A 26217-nucleotide genomic window follows, 5' to 3' on the forward strand; every position below is an offset into this window, starting at 1 on the left:
CGCGGACTGGCTCCGGCGCGGGGGCGGGCTCTCCCTGATCGGCCGGGCGGAGCCGCGGGAGCGCCGATTGGTCAGTTTTGCCGTCCGTCTCCCGGCCGGCACCAGCTTCCTGAGGCGGCGACCCGCCCCACCTCCCGTGGTCGTCGCTGGTGCCGGCGCTGCCGGGCGGCCAGCTGCAGCTCCGGCCTCCAGCTTCGGCCGGGGGCTGCGGGGAGCGGGATGACTCCGAGCCAGTGGGACTTGCCGGTGGAGCTATGCTGCCGGCCTATGGCCTTCGTTACCCTCACCGGCCTGGACGTGGTGTACAACGCCGTGCACCGGGCCGTGTGGGACGCGTTCTGCGCCAACCGGAGGGCCGACCGCGTCCCCATCTCCTTCAAAGTGCTGCCCGGCGACCACGAGTACCCCAAGTGCCGGACGAAGGTAGCGAGCGGCCGGGGCCGATCCGAGGGCCGAGTCCCGTGGAGGCAGGTTGAGGGAGCAGGGCTTGTTGGGTGCGGAGAAGAGAGGGCTCCGGGCCTTCCGGTACCTAAAGAGAGCTCGCAGAAACGTGGGGAGGGCCCTTCTTCATCGGGGAGCGTAGTGACGGCTCCAGGGGTTTCGAACTGCAAGAGGGGAGACTTGGATTGGATGCCAAGAGGCCGTTCTGTGCTGGAACTGCTGCACGCAGCTGTGGGTGCCCCATCCCTGGAGGTGCCCGTGGTTGGATGGGCCCCGGGCAACCCGAGCTGGTGGGGAGCACCCGACCATGGCAGGGGGTGGGGGGCTTTGAGGTCCCCTCCGACCCAAACCGTTATATGCTTCCACCATTCGGTGCTTAACTTTTTTTGCCGAGTCTGCCTGGTACCTGTTGTCATTTGTTGGGTGCTATCTTGGTGCTGGGCCCTGTTGTTGGGGGGTGAGGTGCGTCTTACTTGATAGGAAGAAAAGGCTTGAGGGGAAGGATTGTAAAGAAAAGTTAGGAAACGTAGCCTCAAAGGCCGAGAATGTGCTGCCAGTTCCTCTTTTCCCCTATACTAAAACAGATAATGAATGTTTTAGTAGACTGTTCTAATCACCTCAATATTTTCAGAGGACCTCCTACGAGTGGTATATTCCAAAAGGGATCCTGAAGACAGGTTGGATGAACAAACACCTGAATTTAGTTCCTGCACTTGTGGTGGTGTTCTATGAACTGGACTGGGATGAACCGCAGTGGAAAGAAAAGCAGTCAGAATGTGCCACTCGGGTTGAAATTGTCAGGTAGTGCTCCATCTCCTTTGTAAGGTGCTACAAGCATTTGGTGAAGTGTAAATTGTGGAGTCTTTTCTGTGCTGTAAAACATTTACATATATAATCTTCTTATATGCAAATTAAGGGAATCTTGACTTTTGCTTTTTAATGTGCAGCTACAAGTAAAGGCATTTTTTGTATGGCTTATTTGGTAAAGTACTTAAGTAAAAACAGCTTCTGAAGTGTTGTTTGCTAAACTCAATACAATTATGCTTATCTTGATGAAGGGGTGAGCACCATGTTCTGTCGATGATGTGGTGTATTCTGTTCAATTCTTATGTAGGGTGCTTTCATTGCTTCTGTGTAGACTGAAATGGAACTTTTATCTGATTATTCACAAATATGAAGGGAAGCCTTAATGAGCTGTGTTATTTTTATTGTAGGCAAAGTTTGCAAGGAAGAAATACAAAAGTTGCTGTCGTCCTGATTCAGAAAAAAACTCCATTACCTCCAGGTACTAGAAAGCCTTGTATATAATTGTAATGATCTCATTTTTCAGAAAGGCTGACTGAGCTGACTGTAGTCTGTTAACTGCAGTTCATGATATGATGTCATCTGAACACAAAATACATTGAGGCTGCTAAGTGCAGTTGAAAAATGTGTGGAACTTTCATCCTTAATTACTTACTCTCAGATCTGTCCCATCTGTTGATACTGTGTATCAAAAATGGTTTGTTAGTATAGTACCCACAACAATGTGTTTTCATAGTAAGTTGTATTTTAAAGCTTACTTGAGATCAAGAAAAAATGAGAGGGCTGAGAGCTGAGGGTAATTGCAGAAACCTTTAGTTGAACTCTGTATTAATCAATGAAACTTTGAAGCATGAGAGAAGACAGCTTGTGATTTTTCATGCATACATTCTCAGCTAGCATTGGGTAGTGCTTTTGTGCTTGGTATGTTGTTGAGTATTCTTTGAGTGCCATTTTTTAGTGAACTTAAGCAAAATATAAAGCTTCTTTCCAGCCATCTCTGCTGCTTGCTATGTTTCTCCTCTCTGTGCAAGAACTTCCTTGGAAGAGGTAAATGCTGTGGAAGTCACATCTTGAATGATCCTTTCCTACACCAACTTTGGATGTGGTGGGGAAGTCGTCATATTTCTCAGATGGCTGCTACTCTTCTCTGGATTTGAATCCAGAGAATCCAATTTTGAATTGAATCCAATTTTTTTATGTTGGACTGAAGAAGCCTTTTAATGTCAAGATCCAAAGCAGGGAATGTAGAGGAAAAACACGAGTCGAAGTGAAACTTGATGTGTTTTAATTTTTTGTTTTTCTAGAACCACTGTTTCAGCTCTAGGTGCATATTTGCAGTGTCAGGCAAGCCATTATTTTATTTAAGGTAGAAGATATTCAATTCTATGAGGCAGATCAGAAATTTAAGGAAAGGAATAGTCATACTTACACCTTGGTGCTAGATAAACCACTCCTAGTAGGTTTGTGTAATGTGGTCCCCTGGATGAAGCATTCAGAAAGAACTAAGAAGGAATTTGTTAGATTTTCTTGTACCTTGCACTGATTGAGATTTTGGAGGTCACTTGACACTGCAACACCACATAGTGTTACCTGTGATTTTCTTGCCTTCGCTAGGGGAAGACGTTATTGCATCGGAGAGGGCAGCAGCTTTATGTAATGCTTGTGACCTTTCTGGAAAATCCCTCTTTGTGCTTCCACACACTGATCATCTTGTTGGCTATATTATAAGGTAAGCGACTGTAAATCACTGTTTTGCTCTGTGTGGCAATGGAGATGGTGAGAGTTGACAGGCTGAGATGATGGCTGTCTGGCATGCTTGCTGTAGAGCAGCACTGTGTGTTTCATCTGTTCACTGGAATTCTTCCCGTTGTTCTGCAAGCTGATGAATCCCACAGATCTCCCCCTTCTAAGTGGGGTTGAGTGGTGATGTCAGAGATGTTGCTCTGTGGGCTTCCAAAGAAATATCGTTAAGTATCTGAAGATGTTCCCCTCTTCATGTCAGATAAAGGGAAAGCAGGCTTTTCTTCTTCTTTCATGTTTTCATCAGTGCTGATTCTGATCTTTTTTTTCCCCTCAAATGTTTTGTTAGTTGTAACTCTATTAGCAAATATTTGCACTTCTTTTTCTCCTCCCCACCTCCACTTCCTGGCAGCATAGATATCTTGGTATTTGTACCAAGTAGTAATTTTGAGTGCAAATACTATCTTTGTCATTTCTTTACATTCATCACACTTTTTATTTTAACATATACAGAGTGTGTAGCTTCAAATAAATTACCAAGACCTTTAAAACAAACAACCAAACAAAAAAAAAAAAAAAAAAAAAAAAAAAAAAAAAACCCAAAAAAAAAAAAAAAAAAACAAAACAAAACAAAAACAGAACAGGGAAGAGAGTCTAAAAACACAAGCTCAAACCAAGGCAATTCATTACTATTCCCAGCTTTTTGAAAGTAGGGCTATATTGTTAGGGATTAACAGCTCATTATACTCAACTTTTTTTTTTTTTAATGTTTATATATTCATGTACAGAGTTTCTGATTCTAGTAGTATTGACACTTTTTGTAGTGGTAAAATATACTTATTTTTGAAGAAAAGACTCTCCTTCTCCCTGTGGGCTGATCTGTCTTATACAGCTGCTACACGGTGCTAACATAAGTATGCTAGGCACTTATAATTTATCATGCTTTCCTTTTTTTTTTTTTGTCTGAACTTATAGTTGTTCAGTGCTTTGTTTCTATCCCTATCCTCTCTGTTGTGTGGCACATAGAACATGAGGTGGGATCTCCTTTAGCCTGCAGTCATCCCTTCTCAGCTAAATCACAGGTCTGGTACTTCATCCTTTATTCTCTACCTGTGGCCCTGCTATGGAATGCATTTCTTTCCTGTTCTCTGATTTTTATTTTTTTATTTTTTTCTCCTCTGGTTGATTTTACTCTTTGTCCTGATCATGCAGCATATACTTAAGTCCTCTTTCACCTCGTACTGTATTCAGTGCTCTGGGCCTTTTTGTCTCTCTTCTTCCCCCATGACTTGTCATTGGGCTCTTTATCTTGTGGACACAAGTTTGACCTGGTCTTTGCCTTCATAATCTTCTTAGCCTGTATAACATTTTGCCTTCCATTCGTCCCTCCCCCATCTAGCCCAGACAATAAATGTTTTGACCTCCTTATCTCAGGAGCCTCTGCAAGGTTTGCTTGCTCTGACTGAGGGATCTCCATTTTCTATTGCCTTGCAAAATCCTGACAGCTTATCAGTGGACTTTCTCACCTTAAATATCAGAGATTGTTGTGCTAGAAATCAATACATGAAACTCTCAAAGCTCCTTTGTTTTGTGCCACATCTCCGTGAGGTTTTGTGTGAAGAGTTTTCATCTGCGTGCACTTACTGTGTGTGGTAACTTACAGAAGATTGTAGTAATATTTCAAGCTATTTCTGCCAAGCTTAGCATGAGCATGATTTAAAGTAACTTACTGGGAAGTTACTCAGATTCCTTGTATGTGAGAGAAACAGTGAAACTTATGAGCAACTTTGTTGCAGATTGGAAAACGCGTTCTATGAGCATGCACAGACTTACTATTATACAGAAATACGAAGAGTCAAATCTCATAAGGAATTCTTGAACAAAACCACTCACCAGGTAATGTTACTCCATTTTTGCAGTATTATGCAAGTTGAATTGCACGTTGAAACAGGAAAATAAGGGCTGTTTTTTTTGCTTAAACGTTTTTATTTCGCTCCTTGCCTCCATCCAATTTAAAAGTTTTTCTCTCTTAGTGTAGCAAGTTAATTGGCTTTTTTTTCTGTAAGATAAACTTTGATTTTGATTGGTTTTGCTGCAGTTTTTGTCTTCCTTGCATCTTGAAGAAAGAATCATAGCTCAAAAATGAAGTTCTCAATTTTCCAAAGAACAACTATGTATATGATTTAGCCAATTTGAATGTAGTGTCTTAACAAGTGGGAAGTTATATCCTTAGCAGCTTCAAACTTGAACTCTATGTTTAGCTTTTGCTTTTTAATTGTCAAATATTTACTTAGGTGCACAACTGCTGTTGAGGTTGCCAGCCTCCCTCTTTCTCATTTGGAAGCTGGGATCCAACAGTCATGTTCTGAACAAACACGGTGTTACAAAGCTTCTCTCCTTTTCCAGGGTGAGAAGCTTAGTGCAGATTCAGTCTGTTGGAGACTGATTAGTGCTGTGTCATGGTGGCACAGAGAACTAGGAAATAATTGCACAGGCAGTCTTTAAAGCCAGTAGCTCTGTTCTGTAAACCTCTGAAACTATCAACTGTATCTGATTTGTAGTTAAAAGACATGTTCAGATGACTGAGAATGATGTATGCTGGTTGTGTTTTGCAGCTTCTCTTTGTTAGACACCAGTTCAAAATAGCATTCTTCAGTGAGCTGAAACAGGATACGCAGAATGCTCTCAAGTAAGGCTTGTGTAGTCTTCCCCCATCCTCTCAGCCCCAAATTATCCGCCTGTAGCTTAGCATTGGATACTTTCTCTAATGCAAAACGAGTTAAATGTGTAAGGGATACCTTCTTAACTGGAAAGGACACTGTTTTCTGATGTAAGTAACCATGTTCTTGAATTGTATTATCTTGTATGAATTAACTCTAATTTAAGTATTTATACTTAGGAATTACAGGACTGCATATAATCTTGTACATGAGTTGAGGGCTCATGAAACAAACATGCTGGAAATCAAGACCATGGCAGGATTTATAAACTACAAGGTAACAAGCGTTCATTCTCATCTTTGACAGCCTGTACTTAAAATAAGTAAATAATTTAATTACTTAGTGCATCTTTAATGTATAAACCTTTTAGTGTTCTGTTTTGTGGGGTTTTTGTTTGTTTTGTTAAGGAGGTAGTTTAGAAATAGCCATCAGTGGGGCACAAGTTACACTCAGACTCGCAAAGACTGAATTCCACACAAAAAGATCCTTAACTAAAAATGAGTATCTGGAGGATTTACAGTTAATTTGATATGCTGTCATTTTGAAGACTGGACACCTTTAGTTCTTTCTTTGTGCAGGGGGCATGAAAATAAGAGTTACTTGTTTCTTGAGTATTTTTGTTATAAACTTAAACCACAGTAGTTTAGTTATTCCTTCTGTGGAAAGTAAAGTAATCCTTTAAGAATCAGATCATACTTTGCTGACGTTCTGGGGAAATTTAAGTGAGGCTTTTATACCATTCTAAATGATCCTGAGGTTGGACTCCATCAAATTCCACCTCTCCTTCTTGAAATGACTACAGGCAAAGTTAATGTTCTTTCTAGTGACTCTGCAGCTCCATTCTGAATTGGCTGAGTTTTCTTCTATTGGTTATTTGAGGGAGAAGGGAACAAAGATAACGTTAGATGCAACAGAGAACCACATGGCTTCGGGTTTCACTTTACGTCTGTTTTTCTTCCTCTATTTCCTGTGCTATTTGAACTCTTCAGAAATACATTAAGTTAGTATAGTTTGTGTTTTTGTTTCTTCTAGATCTGTCGCCTCTGTTTTCAACACAATACTCCACTGGATGCAATTGCTCAGTTTAGGAAACATATAGACTTATGCAAGAAAAAAATAGGAAGTGCTGAACTGGCTTTTGAGCATGCTGCCTGGATGTCTAAACAGTATGTTTTTGCTTAGTAATGTTTGTTTTACCTCCTACGTATAACTTTCTGAAGCTCACTGTTTTGTCTGGGTAAGATAAACTGAGCTCTTTATGAACAAGTGCACCTCTTTCTTACATAAAAGCTGTGTGCTTTGATTTTGTTCTGGATCGATTATCATTACGTGGGGAAAGAGCAGGGTATGCCAGAAATGCAGCTGTAGGAAATTAAATGCAAAAATTCAGAGAAACATTGTCTGTCTTAAGACTAACCAGAACTTTTAGCTGAAATGCCCCTTTTGGTTCATGTTGCTGTTCTGTACCTAAACTTAATTATAAAAATCTTTTTATAGGTTTCAAGCTTTTGGTGACTTGTTTGATGAAGCAATTAAGCTGGGCTTGACAGCAATTCAAACTCAGAATCCAGGTTTCTACTACCAGCAAGCTGCCTACTACGCTCAGGAGCGGAAACAGCTAGCGAGTATGCTTTGTAACCATGAAGTAAGTTGGGAAGGGAAAAACTGCTTTGCAGGTAACCAAGTAGTGAATTACCTAATGTTATATTCTCAAATTGTAGCAGAATATTCTGTAATGCATGCTAACAAAAAAAAAAGAAAGACTATTTCTTTTCAAATGCTTACTAGCAATTACTTGTTAGATTTTATATTGGTAAGATTATTATCATGAACAAATGAATTACTGTCTTAGTACAAATTATTTTGATATGTCTAAAATAGTAAAAAAATATCTTTGGGTATACAAAACCTTATTGTTTTGTTTTTCCAGTATACTTCCACTTGTATAAAAATACTACTGTGTACTGCCAGGTTAAGTTTTAAAGGAAGCTCCTTTTGTGTGCCTGCCTATACTGAAGCATCAAAACACTTTTAATGCTTTAAAACAAACTATAAAGCTGTTTTTATGACCATATTTGCTAAATTTACAGTCTTCTGTGGTATATCCCAACCCGGATCCCTTGGAAACACAGACTGGAGTCCTTGACTTCTATGGGCAGAGACCATGGCGGCAGGGGACATTAAGTATGTTTTGGTGTCTTGTATCTGTTGAGTTCTGGCAAATGCTTTTGGACTCACTGGCACTACCAACTAACTTAACAGGCATAAGCACATAATCCCTTTTCCACAGAGCAAGATGTAGGGCTGAGAACTCACTGTTGTGTTAGTTGGTGATGTGACGTTCAGTGTCACATCACCAGATGTCAACTGGAAGCTCAGTGAATGTTTGATCTCTCTAACAAACTTAAAAAAGAATGTCAGGCTTATGCAGAATCGGGTATTCAGCAAAACTGCTTAGGCCATACTGAAGTGCTGCTGCTGTTTGTAGTGCTGACTTGCAATCAGTGTGCTGCAGTGAATGTGTTCCTGGGAAAGAGACAGTGGAGAACTGGCAAAAGTAACAGTGTTCCTGAATTGCTGTAAATTCATCATTCCATTGGTTCTTGTCAGCTGTAGATTTTTTTTTTCTGGGATATTTGTGATTTTTTTTTTTTAATTGGTTTGTGAGGATATCATGACTAGATTTTCTTCTAAGAAGGGAATTTGTTTTTTTTCTTGCTAAAGAAGTAGTTTTATCTGGAGTCCAAACATATGCATATTTATTCATGCACATATGCATATTTATTCATGCATAATATATATTATTTATATATTATTATAATTTTTTTAGCTGCCTTCCTTTTCTCTCTGGCTGTCTTGTCTCCTATTCTTCCTCTTTCTTTTGGGCACTGTAACTTTTTCACTATCCTCTTCTTTCCTGTTCTGTAAGTACTTTAGTATGACCTGTTCTACCTTCAAGTGTTACTGTTTAAAAATGTTGAAGTATACTGCCAGAGTTAAACAGTTCAGATGAAGAGAAACTTTACCTGCTAAGCTGTTTATGATTCCGGGTTCAGGCAAGGGTGTGCAGTCTCTTGAAATATGAGCTTGAATTCTTACTTGAGATAATATAGGAAAAGAGCTACAGGTTTTTTTAACATGTGCTAAATACTAATAAATGTGGTCTAAAGACCTGGTTAACTTACTCAAAAACAGGAAAACTTAGTAGCTTCAGGCCACTTCTTTTGAGCAAGATGGGAGCTATTTCATCCACACTTTGTCTTCTAGAACAAGGGAGATAAGTCCTTAGTGTTGTATCCATCTCCTAGGAAACAGAATGTTTAAGGATTTGAGTGTGTTTGCATTGGACCTTGTATTAGATGTCTCACCACAAAAATAGTTCCCTTCAGGCCTGAAGACAAAACTCCAGTGTCATGGATTATTCACTGTCTTATGCAGGCTTTGATCTTTCTGATCCTGAAAAGGAGAAGATGGGGATCTTATCTCTCCAGCTGAAAGAAAGAAATATCCTTCATTCAGTAAGTGTTATTCTGTTGAAGTCTTTTTTGACATAACTCTAACATTACCTGTATGACAATATTAATTTTATCTGTCAGGAGCTAATAATTACCCTGTTGAGTAATGCTGTTGCGCAGTTCAAGAAATACAAATGTCCAAGGATGAAAAGTCACTTGAGTGAGTATAAGTAATCAGATGCATCTCTTAAATTCACTTTTACAAAGACTTTTAGCATTAGTCTGATTACATCTTTCTTGTTCATTTGTTTTTTAAACAGTGGTTCAAATGGGTGAAGAATATTACTTTGCTAAAGATTATGCCAAAGCTTTGAAGTAAGTACCTTCCCTGACTGCTGCTTTTACACGTTACTTTTCTCACTGAGATGTCCTGTCTTACTGATGTGGTGTAGTGTTGGAAGCTTATCTGAGATGCTGCCAGTACCTGTGTTTAATCAAAGCATGAGCTTTGAAGTGTATCAACTCAATTTCTACTGCAGAAAGGAAAGCAGATGTGATAAGTCAGTTGCTAGAATAGGATAGCTTCCAATGTAAATTGTGGTTGACAATTGCATTTGTGGCCAGGTTTTTATTATTGCTGTTTCACTCCCCCAGGAATGATTTCTGAATTGAATTAATACAGAGTAAGGACTTTGAAATTACAGAATTTTAAGAAAAATAATTAAAAAAAAAGTTAAGTCCAGTTTTGTTTGATGTAACAAGATAAATAGCAGAAAGATTCTTTTGGTGTCATTTTCCTATTAATGACTGGGAAAGTTTAGTACTGAGGTGTACAGCTACTGGCTTTTCTGAAGGTGTCTTTTTAGTTCCTTATCTTTATTTTTAAGGGGAAACAGCCAAGATCATATTAAGTTGGAGCTCCTAATGTTTCTTTATGTTTCAAAGATCGCATATTCTGAAGAGTAGTTTGGGCTAGAAGAAATGCTTAGTGTTCTTACTAGCTAACTGGAAGCTATAAAAAGGAAAAAAATAGGGTGGGATAAACAGATCAATTTGTATCAAGCCAGATTTTTGTGTGAACAAGGATGAGTTTTAAACAGGCACTCCTTTGTGATTAGGTATGCAGAAACTGTTTTTAAACCAAATCCTTTCTCTGCATTGTGAGTATTAAGTGAGAATTGCTCAGTGTTAAAGCTATAGTATGATGTCCAGGTTTGCCTGATAAAGATTTGTGTATGTTGGCTGGAGATCCTTGAAACCCTTGAAGGGAGCTGGACATGAAAAGAAGAATAAACATCTCAGCATGAGGAATGTTAAGATTCCTCAGTTTGGAAAGGGGCTTTTCTGTGTCTTTGGCTTGATTTCCTGGAAGCTTGTAGAGCACCCAGCACTTGTGTGTGTTTCTAATACAGTGCTAGACTATGGCTTGTCTGTTCAGTTATTTTATTTCTTTGTGTGAAGACAGGTGAGGCTTCCTATTTTCTTGTGAAAATTATTCTAGCCTGAGATAGAAAGTTCATGCATTGTATTTCTTTACAGTAACTTTTACTAGGATATATGCTTCCATATACAAGTAGCTGACTTGGATTTAATCTAGTGCTTGTTTTAGTAAAGATAATTTTTATGTTAATGATAAATGAGTGTCATAAAATACAGGAGTGTGTAATTTGTTTTTCCTCTCAATACTTTGCAGGCTGTTAGACTATGTTATGTGTGAATATCGCAGTGAAGGGTGGTGGACTCTTCTCACTTCCATCCTGACGACAGCTCTCAAGTGTTCATACCTGATGGCCCAGATAAAGGATTATATAACATACTCTTTGGAACTATTGGGTAGAGGTACTGTGTTCAGAAATGTACTCAGTTTGCCTGTGTAGAAAAATTGAAGTCCATACGTGCGTGGCAGTCTGACAAAGCATTGCCAGATACAGTGCTTACATTGCTTTGTGTTAGACTGCAAAGGGTGTGTATATAGGTAAATATATGCCTGTGCTGATTTCTCATCTTAGATGCAGGAAACTGAGCTTTCATGCTCTTTTATAGCGGCCTTCCAGTAAGTAAAGGAGGCCTGCAGGAAAGGTGGGGAAGTTCCCATTTTCAGGGAAGGTAGTGATAGGACAGGAGGTAAAGGTTTTAAACTAATAGAGACTAAACTGAGATTAGATGCTAGGGGGAAATTGCTTACACAGAGGGAGATGTGGCACTGGAACAGATTGCCCAGAGTAGCTGTGGCTGCCCCATGCCTGAAGGTGCTCATCCAACCTGGGTTGGATGGTGGCCCTGGGCATCCTGATCTAGTGGGTGGCAACCCTGCTCACAGCACAGCTGTGATATTCAGACTTGTCTTTAGGGTCCCTTTGAAACAATTCAGTGAATTCAGATAGACCCCATCAGGGTATCTGAGGCACAGAGCTTTGCTTCAGGCTGGCAGTTGTATTGCTAAAATTGTTAATAATAGAAAATCCCTGAGTTCTGTTGATGAGGGTATGAAATTTAATATAGCTAAAAGGAGAAGTGTTTTCCACTAAGTAACAAAGCCAGGGCTTTTTTTTTCCTGGTCTTCAAAATGACAAATATGCTCATCAAATCTTCTACTGGAATTCTGCTGGTAAAATATGCATGCATTATCTTTGAAGGAAAAAGTGTGGCTTAAGGTAGCTACTTGGTAGCTGGTTTTTATAATAGCTGCTACTTGACGTTGCAGAAATAACCCTTGCATGCCCTGATTTGCCAACTAATACCAATTTGAGGTTATGTGTGGTAGAAATGTTTTCTTCTCTTAGCTAGGCATGCTATCCTGCTTGATATTAAGGAATAATAATTAAAACAAAATTACCTTTGTTTTTCAAGGGAAGACCACTTATTTTTAAATAGGTCTATTTTTCCTCTGGTCACTGCCTTGAGCTGCTGTTTCTAATCTTATCCAAGTTTCCTTGTACTTCTCAGACATTTGTTCTCTATTTAACCTGTTCTAAATAACAGTAACAAGAAGCTGTAGATATTCTTACCAAGGGAAAATCCCAAGAAATGTTATGAAGTGCTGGTCTAACCAAACAATATTTTACTTTGTTCTAATGAAAATAAGTGAGAACACTTGAAATGGAGGAACTTACGAAAACAAAGTACTTTGTGGATGCACATTAAATCTGGGGGGCAGGATTTATTTTTTGAAATATTTTTTCCAAAATCCAAGTAAAAAGAAGTGTTTATTTTAAAGTTGAAAATAAATAGTAAAATAACATGTTTCTGTGTTTGTAATCCTTGGTTTTGTTTTGTTTTGTTTGCTAGCATCTACTCTTAAAGATGATCAGAAATCTCGAATAGAGAAAAATCTGATCAAAGTTCTAATGGTAAGCCCTAAATCTCCTATTACCCTTTCACATGTTCTTAAGAAGGGGATCAGTGTTTGGTAACCTATTTTTTTTTTTATTGTTGTTTATAACCTATCTGGATACAGAATGAGAGCCCTGATCCTGAACCTGATTGTGATGCTGCTGCTGTGAAAGCATCACAAAAGTTGTGGTCTGACCGTGTTTCTTTGGCAGGCAGTAATGTTTTTACAATAGAAGTCCAAGATTTCATACCATTTGGTAAGTAATGAGTCTTCCAGCAAATTTACAGGAAGTTAAAAATAAATGTGAGTGTAGTTATCTCAAAGACACAACTAATTAGGATGAAATATACACTGTATATTAAAGTCAGCAAAAATATAAACCTTGCCAGCATTACTGTTCTTCATCTAAGTGACTAAGAAGCAATGGGAGGACCAGTGATCTCATTCTCAATGTAGACTACTGGAAAAAAATTGTTTTGAGCTTCATGTGTGGTGGGTGGACAAATCCTCTTAGTTTCCAGCTGTGGCCATCTGTGCCTTTATACATGGCGGAAGTACTAAACTGTTTTTTGACAGACTTCTGTTCTTGAAACAGAACTCTGAGGAAAAAGCAGAGTGTGTTCAAAGCGCTGCCTTCCATGGGAAGAGGGCATGAGGGAGCATTACCTGCAGAAGTGTAGTTAAGTGTCCAGGTTTTGTTTTTCTGCTCAATATCTGCTTCTGTTCCCCTTTGCAGCGGTTTCAACCAAGTGCTGACAAGTAGCTTTCTGTGACAGTGCAAGTGGCCAAACCTGCCTCACGTCTGCATAAACGCAGAACAATTCTTTTCAATAATTGTTAGGGGAAAGAGTGCTTCTGGAATTTAGTGGTGTAGTTTAACAACATTTTTCTTGAATTCTAGTGCAATGCAAAGCAAAATTCCTCGCTCCAAGTTTTCATGTTGATGTTCCTGTGCAGTTTGATATTTACTTAAGAGCTGACTGTCCTCATCCTATCAGGTTTTCTAAGCTCTGCATCAGTTTCAATAACCAGGTAATCATATTTTAGTTCTGACTTAATGAGAGAAACTTATGATAAGAGCAGAATACTGTCTGTTAGCCTTTTCAGCCAAAGAAAAATTATTTGAAGTGCCTTTCCAAAACCTGTGTTAGAAGTTCAGTTGGGAAGATGTCTTATTCTTTTTGCATTATCACTTTTGACTACTATATTGATATTCTGTTATCTTCCCAAATCCAGTTTGAATAGTTATAGTATCTGTGTTCTTCTGTAAAACTTCAAAATTATCCTGAAACTTTAATGTCTTATTTCTTGTGGTGTTTTTGCATAAAGTTACACCAGTGAAATATCATGGATGCTTTTTCACAAGAAGTTGCATTGTGATGTACCTGCTAAGCCTAGCTTCAGTAATGAGAGAGACGTTAAGAACCATTATAGCTTTATCCAGTAACACAGAGCATTAATGTCTGCTATGCTAACATTAAAATGTCTCAAGTCTGTAACTACCAATGTTATTTGCCATGCTTCCACTACAGGATTACAACCAGTACTGTGTGGTAGAAGAAGCTTATCAAAAAAGCGATATTCTAGAACAGTCGTCACAAGGACCAATGTGCTTAGTCCCTGCTAAAACAAGGAAGTTCGCATTCAAATTTGTTGCAAAAACTGAAGATGTAGGAAAGAAGATTGAGGTTTGTCAATTTATTGTACACCTTTCATACTTTTACAACTGCAAACCTATGTCTATAATCTCACATCAGTTATGAGTGACACTGCAGTTCAAAATGATTGAATTTCGTTCTTGAAACCAAATGTCAAAAGGAAGTATAAAACTTTAATTGCAAATACCAAGACAAACACAAAAAACTTAAGTATTACTTCAGGCTTTTAAAATGTGCAATACATCTGTGTGGGAAGTGCTGAGTCAGGGCCTGAACCTCTGATGGATCACCTGAGGCGAGCCATGAGTCAGCCATGGAGCACAGTGAAGGCAATTCACCTGTGCTGCAGGAAGGGGTGGAGCCTGGCTGCACCCCTCCTAGACCCATTTAAGAGCTGGCTGCCAGTGGGGATGGATCTCTTCTGGAGATCTGCTCTGCTGGTGTTTTGTGACTGAGCCCAGGATAGGGGTAAGCCTTCTATCTATTCTCTTTTTATTATTATAATCTGCTTTGCCTAACTCTCTTGTTTATTTCATAATTATAACATCTTGATATTCATTGATTATACAACATCATTCTTGCTTTTTTAAGAAAAGTGTATCTATATATATTTACACACAACTATGGAGTTGTGCCCCTATGTTGCACCCATTTGAGCCTGGATCCTTTTCCACTACAGTTTTTTTATTAAATAAAAATTTTGTGGTGGTGAGGTGGTGTGACTTCGGTCAGCAAAGCCCCCGGAAGTGTTTTGGTGATATATAGGTACAACTAAAATACTTATGTTAGAAGTCTGTTTTTACAACCACAGAAACATAGAATGGCCTGAGTTAAAAAGGAACTCAAAGATCATCTAGGTTCACCCCCCCATGCTGTGGGTGGGGTCACCAGCCTCTAGACCAGGCTGCTCAGAGCCACATCCAGCCTGGATTTGGAATGCTTCCAGGTATGGAGCATCCATAACCTCTCTAGGCAACCTGTTCCAGTGTGTCACCACCCTCTGTGTGGAAAAATTTGCTCCTAATATCCAACATAAATCTCCTCTGTTTTAGTTAAAAACCATTCCCCCTTGTCTTACCACTATCAACCCATGCAAACAGTCATTTCCCCTCCTGTTCATACGCTCCCTTCAAGTACTGGTAGGATCACAATGAGTGATCTCAAATCACAACATTAGAAAGCTAACAGTGTGTTCAAACTTTTATCTATCAGATCACCTCTGTGGATTTGATCTTGGGTAGTGAATCTGGCCGATGTGTGATTCTGAATTGGCGAGGAGGAGGAGGAGATGCTGCTTCGTCTCAAGAAGCATTGCAAGCAGCACGTTCCTTCAAGCGGAGGCCGAAGCTCCCAGACAATGAAGTTCATTGGGATAGTTTGGCTATTCAAGCAAGCACAATGTAAGTAAAAATTGAAAAACTTATCATTGGGTCTTCTGTGAAGTCCTTATCACTGTCTAGAAGATCATGTACTTGTTGGGACTTCTTAGTGTGAACTTCTTAATAGATCTTTGTGTAACTGGCAGAAGATAGATACTATCTTAATTCTTTATGACTTTTGAGCTTCCAGATAGCTAGAGATACAGCTACACCTTATCTTAATCTCTGATCATGCCAAATATGCTTTAGTTCCTCTTCTCACCTAACTCTGGGCAGATTTTTGACATTTTTGTGCAAACCAGAAGCCATCATACTCACAAAAATGTATGCACAAGGAATCTTTTGTTGGAAAACAATCATTAATATCTAGGCTAACACTAACTATGTCTATTCAAAAGAATGAAATCAGATTGCTGTTGGTGGGGGCGCTTCCTTATTTTCTGGCAGAAAATCTGAACTATTAATGCTCTCTAGTGGGCTTTCAGTATTTTTAGTATATATTTTCAGTATCTCAGTATTTTTAAAATTGTCACCATCGTGCTGCTTCTCAGTAGTATTGTCTCCTAATTGAATAGCCTTGTAGTTGTCAGAACTGTCTGAACAGTAGGCTGTTTCAATCTCTTTTAATGGAGGCTTAAACTCATTATTTAAGAAGCATACAATAACTGAGTCTTTTCTCTTTAAAGGATTATTTCTAGAGTGCCTAACATTTCTGTTCAACTTCGTCATGAACCTCCTGCCCTGACTAATGAAATGTACTGTTTGGTTGTGACTATCGAGTCACATGAGGAGACAGTTGCCAAAGATGTTAAGCTTACTGCAGGTTTAAAGCCAGGTATTTCAGGTTATTTTGTTTAATCCAGCAGTATCCTAATAGATTCCTTGGTTTGTTGTTTGTTTTTTTTATGCAATGAGGAGACCTATAGTAAATGGTTCTCCTGCAGTAATTAAGGGCCAAGCCAAAGCTGAGTGTTGGGAATGATGAGATAATAGTGATAAGAAAGGCTAGCAGTCTCATTCAGTTATGGTTATCTCAACCTCTGCTTGTCAGTAGTGTTGCATTCACGAAAGGTGGGTATTAGAAGTGAAAGAGAGCATAGAAGCTTTGGCATTCTTTCCTAATCCCTTATTTAATTTGCTCAGTGTTTAAATTTTTATTTTCCTACAAGATTTCTTATTTATTTTCTTGCGGAGGGGTAAGCATTAGACTGCTCTTGATGAACATGTTCTAAGAATAGGTCTACGTGAGTTTTATTCTTTCCCCACTACCTTTCCCTCCTCCTCCTCTCCTTCACCCTCCCTCCCCCCCACAAAGTCTGGGGAGCAGTGAAGAAGACAATATTCCTTTCAGTGAGATGGAAACTATGCAAATATTGTTTCAGTTAGCTGGGTACAGCTATTACTAGCAGTTTTCAAGATGTGAAGACTAGAAGTGTATTATGAGTATGCCTATCTGTGGTTATCAGAAAAGGCAAAAATATTTTCTTAAGCTATTAGCATATAGGATGCAATGTGTGCTCTGAAATAGAACTACATTCCCTTTTAAATCAGTGGGGTGTTCTTTAAACTTAGTTGATATTTGGGCTTGGTTCCTAAAGCAGTGGGTAACAGTTGGTCTTTTTTTCCCCCCCTCTCCTCTCCCTTTTGATTGTGAATCCTAGCACTTGATGCACAAGGTCGTTATGAGCTTGCTGATTTTGCAGTAAGAGCAATTAGAATTTGACACTTTATTTATAGTGACGATAGTATATTTTCTGCAGCTGAAATCTTTTTGCGAGATGTGACTCATTTTGCTTTGAAATTTATCCAATGTGATTGCAGTAATGTTGTTATTCTAGTCAAGCCTTGACTGAAGAATAGTGGCATTTAAGATCTATGCATTTTAACAATTTTAAAAGGACTTAAAACTATTAAGTTGTACTTTTGAAAATGTAACAATCACAGAATTGTGAAACTTAATTTTTTTTTCCCACATAAAATAAAAAGAAAAGCTAGGTCACATAGTTGTGATCATGTTGTGTTTGTGTATGGTAGGGAATATGTGGATAGGATTTCTTTTTTTGTTTTCTTCTAGCCTAAACAAAATGGGGAAAAAACTGCAAGATGTGAACCCTGTGTTTAAAGAGAAAAAGAGAGATCCCTTCAGTCTGTACTTCAGAAAGCTTCTCTCAACCAAATGGCAATGCTCATTCCTAGTGTGTTGCTTTCTGAGCTGAATGTCCTATTCTTAGTTATTGCTTATATGCTTCAGTGATTGTAAGCCTGTGTGGAGATGTATAGATATGTAAGCCTGTCTTTAATCCTAGGGCAAGATGCCAACTTGACTCAGAAAACTCAAGTGACTCTTCGAGGAACAGATACATGTGATGACTCCTTTCCTGCATTGCTTCCTGATATCCCTGTAGGAGATCTGCAACCAGGGGAAAAGGTGAAAGCCTACAACCTTATTTCTATATCACAGTTAAGAAAATGGGGAGCAAGACTTCCATAATGTATTTAGTTTCCTCTCTCTGAGCTGCTAAATGAAATGCTCATGGCATAGTTTGCACAATGTGTACTTGTAATTTAGTATTCCTTCAACTAGATCACCTTTTTGGCTGGTCCTGGAATAGGGCATATTCTGGTATTGATGATACAGCTGAGAGGATATAAAATAAGGAGGCTTATCTCAACTGTTAATTGAATTTACTAGCTACTGGGCAATGGATAATAATTGGCAAGTGTGATTCAATTTGGAGTCAAATATGCAGATGCTATACCAAATTCTGGTTGTGGCTAGTTAGTCAGAAGTTGGGTATATCATGTTACATGGGAATGGTTCTTTTCTGGCACTGTTAAATAGCAGATGATCAATAGGGAAGCAACTGGAGCTGTATTACTCTAATGAAGATCTTATACTCTGTGGTTAAGATCATGCAGTTTAGGAGATAGTTAACGATCAAAATATCTATAATAACATTTACTGTACTGTTGCTCTCTTGGTCCAGATGAGATGATGATCAAAAGTTTTGGACAGTTCTAGGCCTAACTGATGCATCCTAGATATAGTATGGCTCATAATATTTCCTTCATTTTGCAGCTGGAAAAACCAATATACATTCGTTGTGGAACAGTTGGTGCAAGGATGTTTCTTGTCTATGTCTCTTACTTGATCAACACTACTGTTGAAGGGAAAGAAATCCTCTGCAAATGTCATCGGGTAGGGTACAAAGATGCTCCAGTTACTGAAGGCTCAGTCTTGAGGCTAAAAATATGTCTTGTTTTATTACTGTATCTCCAAGATCCTTAAAAGCATCTAGTTAGATGGGGGCTTAGAGAGGCAAAATGATTCCCATACTGATCTAATTTAGGATGAGCAGCTCTGTAAGTGTAATCAGAGTTTTAAAAAGCTGCTGTTTATTCCCTATTAAAAAAATAAAACATTAAAATAAAACCCTGGAAGAACTTAAAATGATGATGATTAAAAGTAGAATTGTATTAGTAACCTTTGATGTTAGTTGCCTGAATGTAACTTACTCCCTCTTTTCCTCTGGCTCTTTTTGTTACCTACACAGGATGAAACTGTAACTATAGAAACAGTGTTTCCTTTTGACGTTGCCATCAAATTTGTCTCCACAAAGGTATGTGTTCTGAGAAGTTGTTGGTGTTACGGAATTGTGCCACTTCTAATAGTTGCGCCCTGTTTAGTGAGAAATAGCCAGGTTTTGTGTATGTCTTGACAGCTGGAGCACTTGGACAGAGTTTTTGTGGATATACCATTTTTACTGATGACAGACATCCTGAGTGCCTCTCCTTGGCCCCTCACTATTGTAACCAGCCAGCTACAGCTGTCAGCTTCCATGACCTCCGTAGATCAGCTGGAATCTTATGTAGAAAATGGTAAGTTTTCTTAGGTTCTTTTCTGTCACAAGGATATTTTATTTTTAATATTAATGTAAGTAGAAAGTAAGTGTGGATGACTTTTAAACAGGATTTGCTGATCAAACTCTAGAAGTAGCTGCTTAACACTTTCTTCACTTACCAGAACACAACTGAAATGGCTTTAGGTTCAAAATGTAGTTCTGCTTCACAGTTGATCAACTAAGAAAACTTGATAGGTGGAATCAAAATCCTAAGCACAAGAGATAAAAGGGAAAGCACCTGTGAGTACTTCTGATAAACAACAGGTATACATTTGAAAAGATTGGCAATATTTCCATTGTTTGTGAACTTTGGGGTAGCTGCATACCTACATATTCAAGAGCTTGCAAGACTGTAGTTCTAGAAATCAATGGCTTTCCCAGATCCATTAGTCATCAGAGTATGATATTTCACCTTTAGCTCTGGCAGCTTAAGCCTCTAGTTGTTGCTCTAAAGAGCTAACAGCCGGGAGGTACAAACCATTTCAAATGCTAGCTATCCAGCGCCTCGGTTTTATTGTTGTGATATTTTTTCCCCTTGCAGGACTTAGCAAATAACAAAGTAATCTTTTAGTACTATTTTCTTTTAAAAATCAATTGTATTGAAGAAGTGTTGGCTTTCCATTTTAAAACATGCTAATGTCTCGGAATCTTCTGTGGAAGAGAAGTATAGAGTTTGATCTGTTGCATGCCAAAAACAATTGCAAAATGAACTCTAAGTTGGCAAAGACTTGTTCTGTATCCACCTGGAAAATCCTCACAATGCAATCCAGAAAGTAAGCTGTCATATATTTGTATATCCCACCCTTTTATGTGTTGGGATACTTTACAGTCTTTATTGAATTTGTGTATGGTGTAGGTATAGATTTGCAGACCTTTGTCTGAATGTTTGTGTCTGTACAATGCTGACTGTTTAGGCTTAATGAGTGGTGTCTGAAGTATTGACTGTGCATTGATTTTAAACCAAATCTTGCTGATAGTTGTCTTACAGACAGGTGAGAGTGCCAGTGAGTGCTTTTGCCTGCGATGTCCTCCAGTTACTAATAGTGGTGGAGTGGCAACTGGATGTTATATCATTTCCTGGAAGAGGTATGCAGCTCTTGGCCCAAATGGGGAGAAGCAGTCAGCTGCTTTGATTTTCGAATGATGGTGATTTTTGGCTTTTTTTGTATTGAGTCTTCCTGTAACAAAGATTGTCTAGACTTCAGATCTTAGTAATAACCTGGTTAGGCTCTGGAGTAAATACCTATTTCACTTTTTTTTTTTATGTGGTTATAGTTTTAATGTTCCATGAAGCTTTATTCTTTGTAAGATCTTAGGTCAATTACAAAGCCTTCCACTCTGTTTTCACTAACCATGAAATATTTCACCTGAAGCCAAGTCAAAGTGGTAATTTGGAGAAAGTAAAATGAACAAACTTTTAAAATGGGAAAACTATTTTCCCTCCCTTGACTCTGGGTTTGTATTTGCTCAGTTTTCAAAGATAAATGCTCAGGTATATCTGTCTTCTCGTTGTTTTGAACATAGAGTAGTTCAGTGTTCTTACTTGCCTTTCGCTATTTTATCTCAATGCAATGGCACTACTTGTGTTCACTTCAAACAAATATAAGGGGATTTTTTTTTTTTTTTCCACCACTGAAATTACTGTAATTTTAGTTTTAGTCGTGTATAAGTAGTGATCCTTTAGCATGCTCACTTACTGCATTGCAAAACGTTTGTTTTTCTTCTGCAGAAGTTCACCTGTGGAAAGTGTACCTGTTGTCAGTACAGTCATCACTCTGCCACACGTGATTGTAGAGAGCATTCCCCTCCATGTTAAAACAGGTAATGTTAATTTGGTAACCTACACGTTCTGCCTAAAGGTTTTAAATCTTCCCAGGTAAATGAGTGCTACATTTTGCAGCATCAAATTTTGTACCTTGCATTTGCTGTAGCAAAAGGCAGGAAATTGGTGATGGGTTCTATGGGCTTAGTGAAAGAAATTGCCTTATTTGAATTGCATTGCCCCTCTTCTCACTTCTCAGTTTTAGGAAAAAATTGGAAGATAGGTGTGTGAATGTGCAGTTTCAAAAGACTACAAAGTTGTATTGCGTGGCAGCACAGGCCACACTACCTCTACTGACACAGCCTTCCCAGTAGGGTTTCTTTTGATGCCTTTGGCAAGAATTGTTCCATCCACCCACACCGTGGCCACTTCCCAGGAAAGAAACAGCCTGGAGAACTGGAGCTGCTTACGGGCAGGTGAACTGTTTCTCTTTTGGCACTCGACCTGCACAAGAGCAGAGCAGTAGTGCAGAGCTCATTGCACACACACAATTACTGTGATTTCTTTGTTTTGTTTTCACTTGCACTGATCTTCTGTCATTCTTTCCTGATGTATTTTGACTATCACAATATCTAATAGGTTTGGCAAGCTGAAGATACTCAGCAGCAAAGTGGCTTTTTTAGTTAGCATTCCTGAATAGTGTGAACAGTCAGGAAGCTTTGTAACTAGGTACTGAGTAAATGGAAAACCTATCAAATAAAGTTCTGATCCTTTTTTTTTTCCTTGAAAATCTCTTGAGAAATGTTGAAGATGTCTAGTTACTTTCTCATTTCAAAATCTTCACTGCTCTCTAGGCTTGCTTTTTTTGTGTGTGAAACTTTTAAATGTGCTTTTTTTTTTTTTTTTAACTTTGAGATTACTTTCTTTTTAAAGATCTGCCATCATTTGGTCGAGTTCGAGAATCCCTCCCTGTGAGATATCACCTGCAAAATAAGACCAATTTAGTCCAGGATGTAGAGGTGTCAATGGAACCCAGTGACGCATTCATGTTCTCTGGCCTTAAGCAGGTATAAAAATGTCACATTTCCTAATCCTTTTGGTTTCACTAGTAGTGAAAAATGTTGATTACACTTGCACTGATGTTCAGTGATAACAAATTCATTTTGCAAATGTTGTATGGTAAATTCTGTCTGGAAGACACAACATGAAGACTCCTTCATAAGAAAGGTCAGATGGAAGCCTGATTAGGAGCTATGTGTCACATACTGAAACACCACGTTAGCTATGAACTGTAAGTTGTTAGCTTTAACTAGAAGAGGAAAGTAGTTGCATAGTTTACTTTGTCCAACTCAGAGGTTGGGAGTAACATATAAATAAAGCATAAATAGTAAACTGTTTGCCACAGAACTTACCTATTTGTGTTTGTTTTTTTCTCCTTTTTAAGATCCGATTAAGAATCCTTCCTGGCACGCAGCAGGAAGTGTTATACAACTTCTATCCTCTGATGGCTGGATATCAACAGTTACCATCTCTTCATATTAACTTGCTGCGATTCCCAAACTTCACTAATCAGTTGCTCAGACGATTCATACCTACACACATCTTTGTAAAGGTAAGACTGTGAGAAGTGTTTTGTGTTCAAAGGCTAAAGTTATAGAGGTTGAGCAACCTCTATGATTTGAGGCTCAGAAACACCACAATACTCCACACCTCCCTAAACTTCTGAAAACATATCCTCTCACCCTCTCATGAATCACCCTGTCTAGATTTTCTTTAAGTATTGTGGATCTGAAGACAGCTTAATCAAGACAAATGGATCTTGTGCTTTAAAAAATAAAAAATTAGTACTTGATGTTTTCCTGCTGCAGTCTCAAGAATATTGTATTCACTTCTTAGTCAGATTCTGAGCAAGCAAGGAACTTGAAGAGTTTGTTTATATGAGTAGAGCTGGACTTGTTCAGGCATCTGTAAGCCTGTTTTTCTAAGACACAGGCCTGGCATTCTTTCAGTTTTATTTCAGCCAAAAGAGATTGACAGCACATGTAAAAACTGAAGTTCTGCCTATCAGTGGCTTTTCTAGATTGGCTGTTGAGATGTCGTCTTAAGTCAATACAAGAGGCTTTTTTTCTTCAAAAGCAGTGTTCTCACCATTCCTTTGAATCTCTTTAGGGTTCAGAATGCTAATCCTTTTGCTTCAGAGTTGTCAGGGCCTCAAAACACCTTGTTCTAAACCTTGTTTTAAGAGTGCATCTTCCTTTTTTCTTTAACTTTTTTCTCTCCATCTCTGATTTTGCCTAAACTGTTCCAAGAAGTTTGCAGTTTCATTCCTGTTTTATACATTATCAGCTTTTTATACTGCAGTACTCAAGTACTCCAAGCTCTAATCAGCAAGGCCTTGTGTAAAGTTGTTTGAATGTGTATGGAGATGCTCTTGACATTTAACAGGGCAGTTATAAGGAGCTGTAGCCTTAACAAAATGCTCATTAGGCCAAATTCAAATTTCAGTTGGTTGTCATTCATATTTGTGCTACTTCTGGAAATCATTACAAATAAGGATAGACTTGATTTCAGCACACAAGTGTGGCACCACATGATGTATTGTGAAGTTAGTTTCATAAATTGTGTGGAAGATGAAGGCTGTTAACAGTCTTTATTCTTTCTTAAAGCCTCAGGGTCGTCAAGCGGATGAAAACTCAATTGCAGCTGCATAACTTCAAGACTTGCACCTCTGCACTTAAAGAAGATGGGAAGTTGCACAGAATACATAATGCTTGCTTTGGAAACATGGCTTTGATCAAACCATAAGAATTATTTTTAATTACGCCTCTTAACAGAACTAATATTAAAAAAAAAAGTCTTTCATAGACTGTCTTTAAGGAAGAAACATGGGGAAAACTTGGTGCTTTAACAGGAACATTGTTTTGAAGGTAACTTTGAATGTCAAACTCTTAAAAGTATTACTTTCTAGGCACATTAAGTATCTTGAGTGTTTAAGTGAAGAAATACAAATCTCTTTTACCAAAACCAAAAGACATTTTCACAATTAACAGTAAGTTGAAGTGCTAGGTTTGCACTTTACAACACTGAAAATTATCCTTTACAAAAATGTGCTCTGTGCCATTTGCATGAAGGGCAAAACAGGTTGTGCAGTAGCATATGAGTGACAAGTGATTAATTTGTGTTGTTGGGATTGAGTGGCTTGCTAGTTGTTAAAAAGGGTAAATCTGAAAGGCGTTTCTTTTGGGTAAGCCATACATCTGGGTTTGAATTCAGAATAGCTGGTCTAATGAACAGATTCATTAATTCATAACAGGTGGACTGTCCAACCTCATCTTAATGTGGTTTTGAATTATTTTTGCACATGTCCAGATTGACGATGTCTTAATAGCCCCCTTCTGTGTCAATTAAAAGAAAGACATTCTACTGTTGTACAGCTTGAGATGAACTGGTGTTTAAAATACAACAAATCCTGTACATATTTAAAAAGAACAAACAACAAACATTGTGAAAACTTCAGTTGTTTAACTTTCTAAATGACATTTTGCTTGGAGAATATCTTATTTATTGTCAAAGTGAAGTTCTAATAAATAGCTTGTAACAGAGTGCTTTTGAAACTTGTTAGTTGCACTGTTTTCATAGCTATTGCTTCATAACTTTGCGATCTGTCTTACGGGCTGGCACATGCATTTGTGGCATTGAAGTCTAAGATAACAGCTCTAATACTCAGTCAAAGGCATTGGAGAAGTGTGGAAATCTTCCTTACCAGGGAAAGGATTGTAGGCTCTTCAGAAATCCTGAGAAAAGATAACTGAGCATATATAGTTTCTCTGCAGAGTACAGGTAGAGCTGTATTATGAGGTGGTTAAGCAGTAGTTCAGAGAAGATGATGACAGACTAATCATGCTGGAAAGAACAAATGAAACCTTCCATTTTTTATTTATTTTTTTTGCTGAAGTAGCATCCATGGAATAGGTATCTTATCTCATTATTTAAAAGACAGGAATGGAAAAATTATTTCATTTCCAGCAATGTTTTTTTTCCTTTCAATAAACCAATCAGATTACAGAAACTTTGGCACCTATGCTACTGCTTCTTACCAGACATGTTGATGCAAGTGATGCAAGTAGAGAACTATGATGCTTTTTTTCCCCACCACCTGAAACAGCCTAACAACAAAACAGTAATGCACATTTTTTTTTTGAGAAAGGGAAGGACATAAATGCTCTTGTGGTTACACCGATACTGAAGTCTTCAATGATTTACACAAGTAAGTTATTTAAAATTGTGAGTAAAAAAAATTGGTACTGTATAAAGAATAATACAGAAATGTGAACTTAGGCTTTGGAGGAAAGATTACTTTTCTGCCATAGTTGCAGTTTCTATTCTTTTTCCCACTTGCAAAAATAGTATTTCATTTTTAGTGTGATCTTATTGTAGCTGTGAACTCTACAAAGCAAAGATTTTCATCTTGGTTGTCTGTAAAGTACTGGGCACACCTTTTATGCTATGTAAATGACTGATGTGAGTGAAAACATGCACAAAGCAGGAACCACCTTACTAAAAATGCTTGAAAAGTGATTAATGATGGCTATCTTACTGACTCATAAGACTAATGCTGAAGGGGGGGATGTTTGTGATTCCCTTTGGAAATCTTGAGGAGATAAAATGGTGCATTTACTTCAGTGTAAGTGCAGGTTTTTTTATTGCTTGCTCTGTTTTGATGAGCACTATTCAAACTTAAATGTATACTACTTAAATGTAGTTTATTTTAATTGGAACTAATTAAGCATCAAAGGAAAGAGAAGCTACTTTTAGACTGGCTTAAAAATAACTTGAAGGAAAAACAATTGAGATCAACATGTTCAGGCTGCTACTGAACATGAAACAGCACTGGCATCATAATTTCCTCCCCTTATATGCTACTAAGTACATGAGGGGGGAAGAAAATGTCCCATCACATTTGGCTACAAGTGATGCCCTCAGCCAGGAAAGTGCTCTGGCCCTCTTCATTTGTTCTGGTCA

At 38.4% G+C, this 26217-nt stretch overlaps 1 protein-coding gene across 1 annotated transcript; it reads left to right on the top strand.

Annotated features, from left to right (window-relative positions):
• The first annotated feature begins 119 nt into the window (after positions 1-119).
• TRAPPC11 (trafficking protein particle complex subunit 11) lies at positions 120-24809 on the top strand. Its single transcript, XM_052682613.1, has 29 exons — positions 120-423; positions 1073-1242; positions 1656-1726; positions 2860-2974; positions 4782-4881; positions 5601-5674; positions 5885-5981; positions 6738-6871; positions 7203-7350; positions 7796-7889; positions 9144-9223; positions 9302-9380; positions 9481-9535; positions 10854-10999; positions 12449-12510; positions 12618-12750; positions 13396-13526; positions 14027-14182; positions 15365-15552; positions 16218-16366; positions 17838-17959; positions 18611-18730; positions 19086-19151; positions 19254-19410; positions 20411-20519; positions 21163-21254; positions 22129-22262; positions 22640-22807; positions 23862-24809. The coding sequence occupies exons 1-29, from the start codon at positions 220-222 to the stop codon at positions 23904-23906; spliced, it is 3399 nt and encodes a 1132-aa protein (XP_052538573.1). The 5' UTR covers positions 120-219; the 3' UTR covers positions 23907-24809.
• The last annotated feature ends 1408 nt before the right edge of the window (positions 24810-26217 follow it).

Source organism: Tympanuchus pallidicinctus, unplaced genomic scaffold (assembly GCF_026119805.1).
Source record: "Tympanuchus pallidicinctus isolate F22 unplaced genomic scaffold, pur_lepc_1.0 scaffold2, whole genome shotgun sequence".
Taxonomy (NCBI): domain Eukaryota; kingdom Metazoa; phylum Chordata; class Aves; order Galliformes; family Phasianidae; genus Tympanuchus; species Tympanuchus pallidicinctus.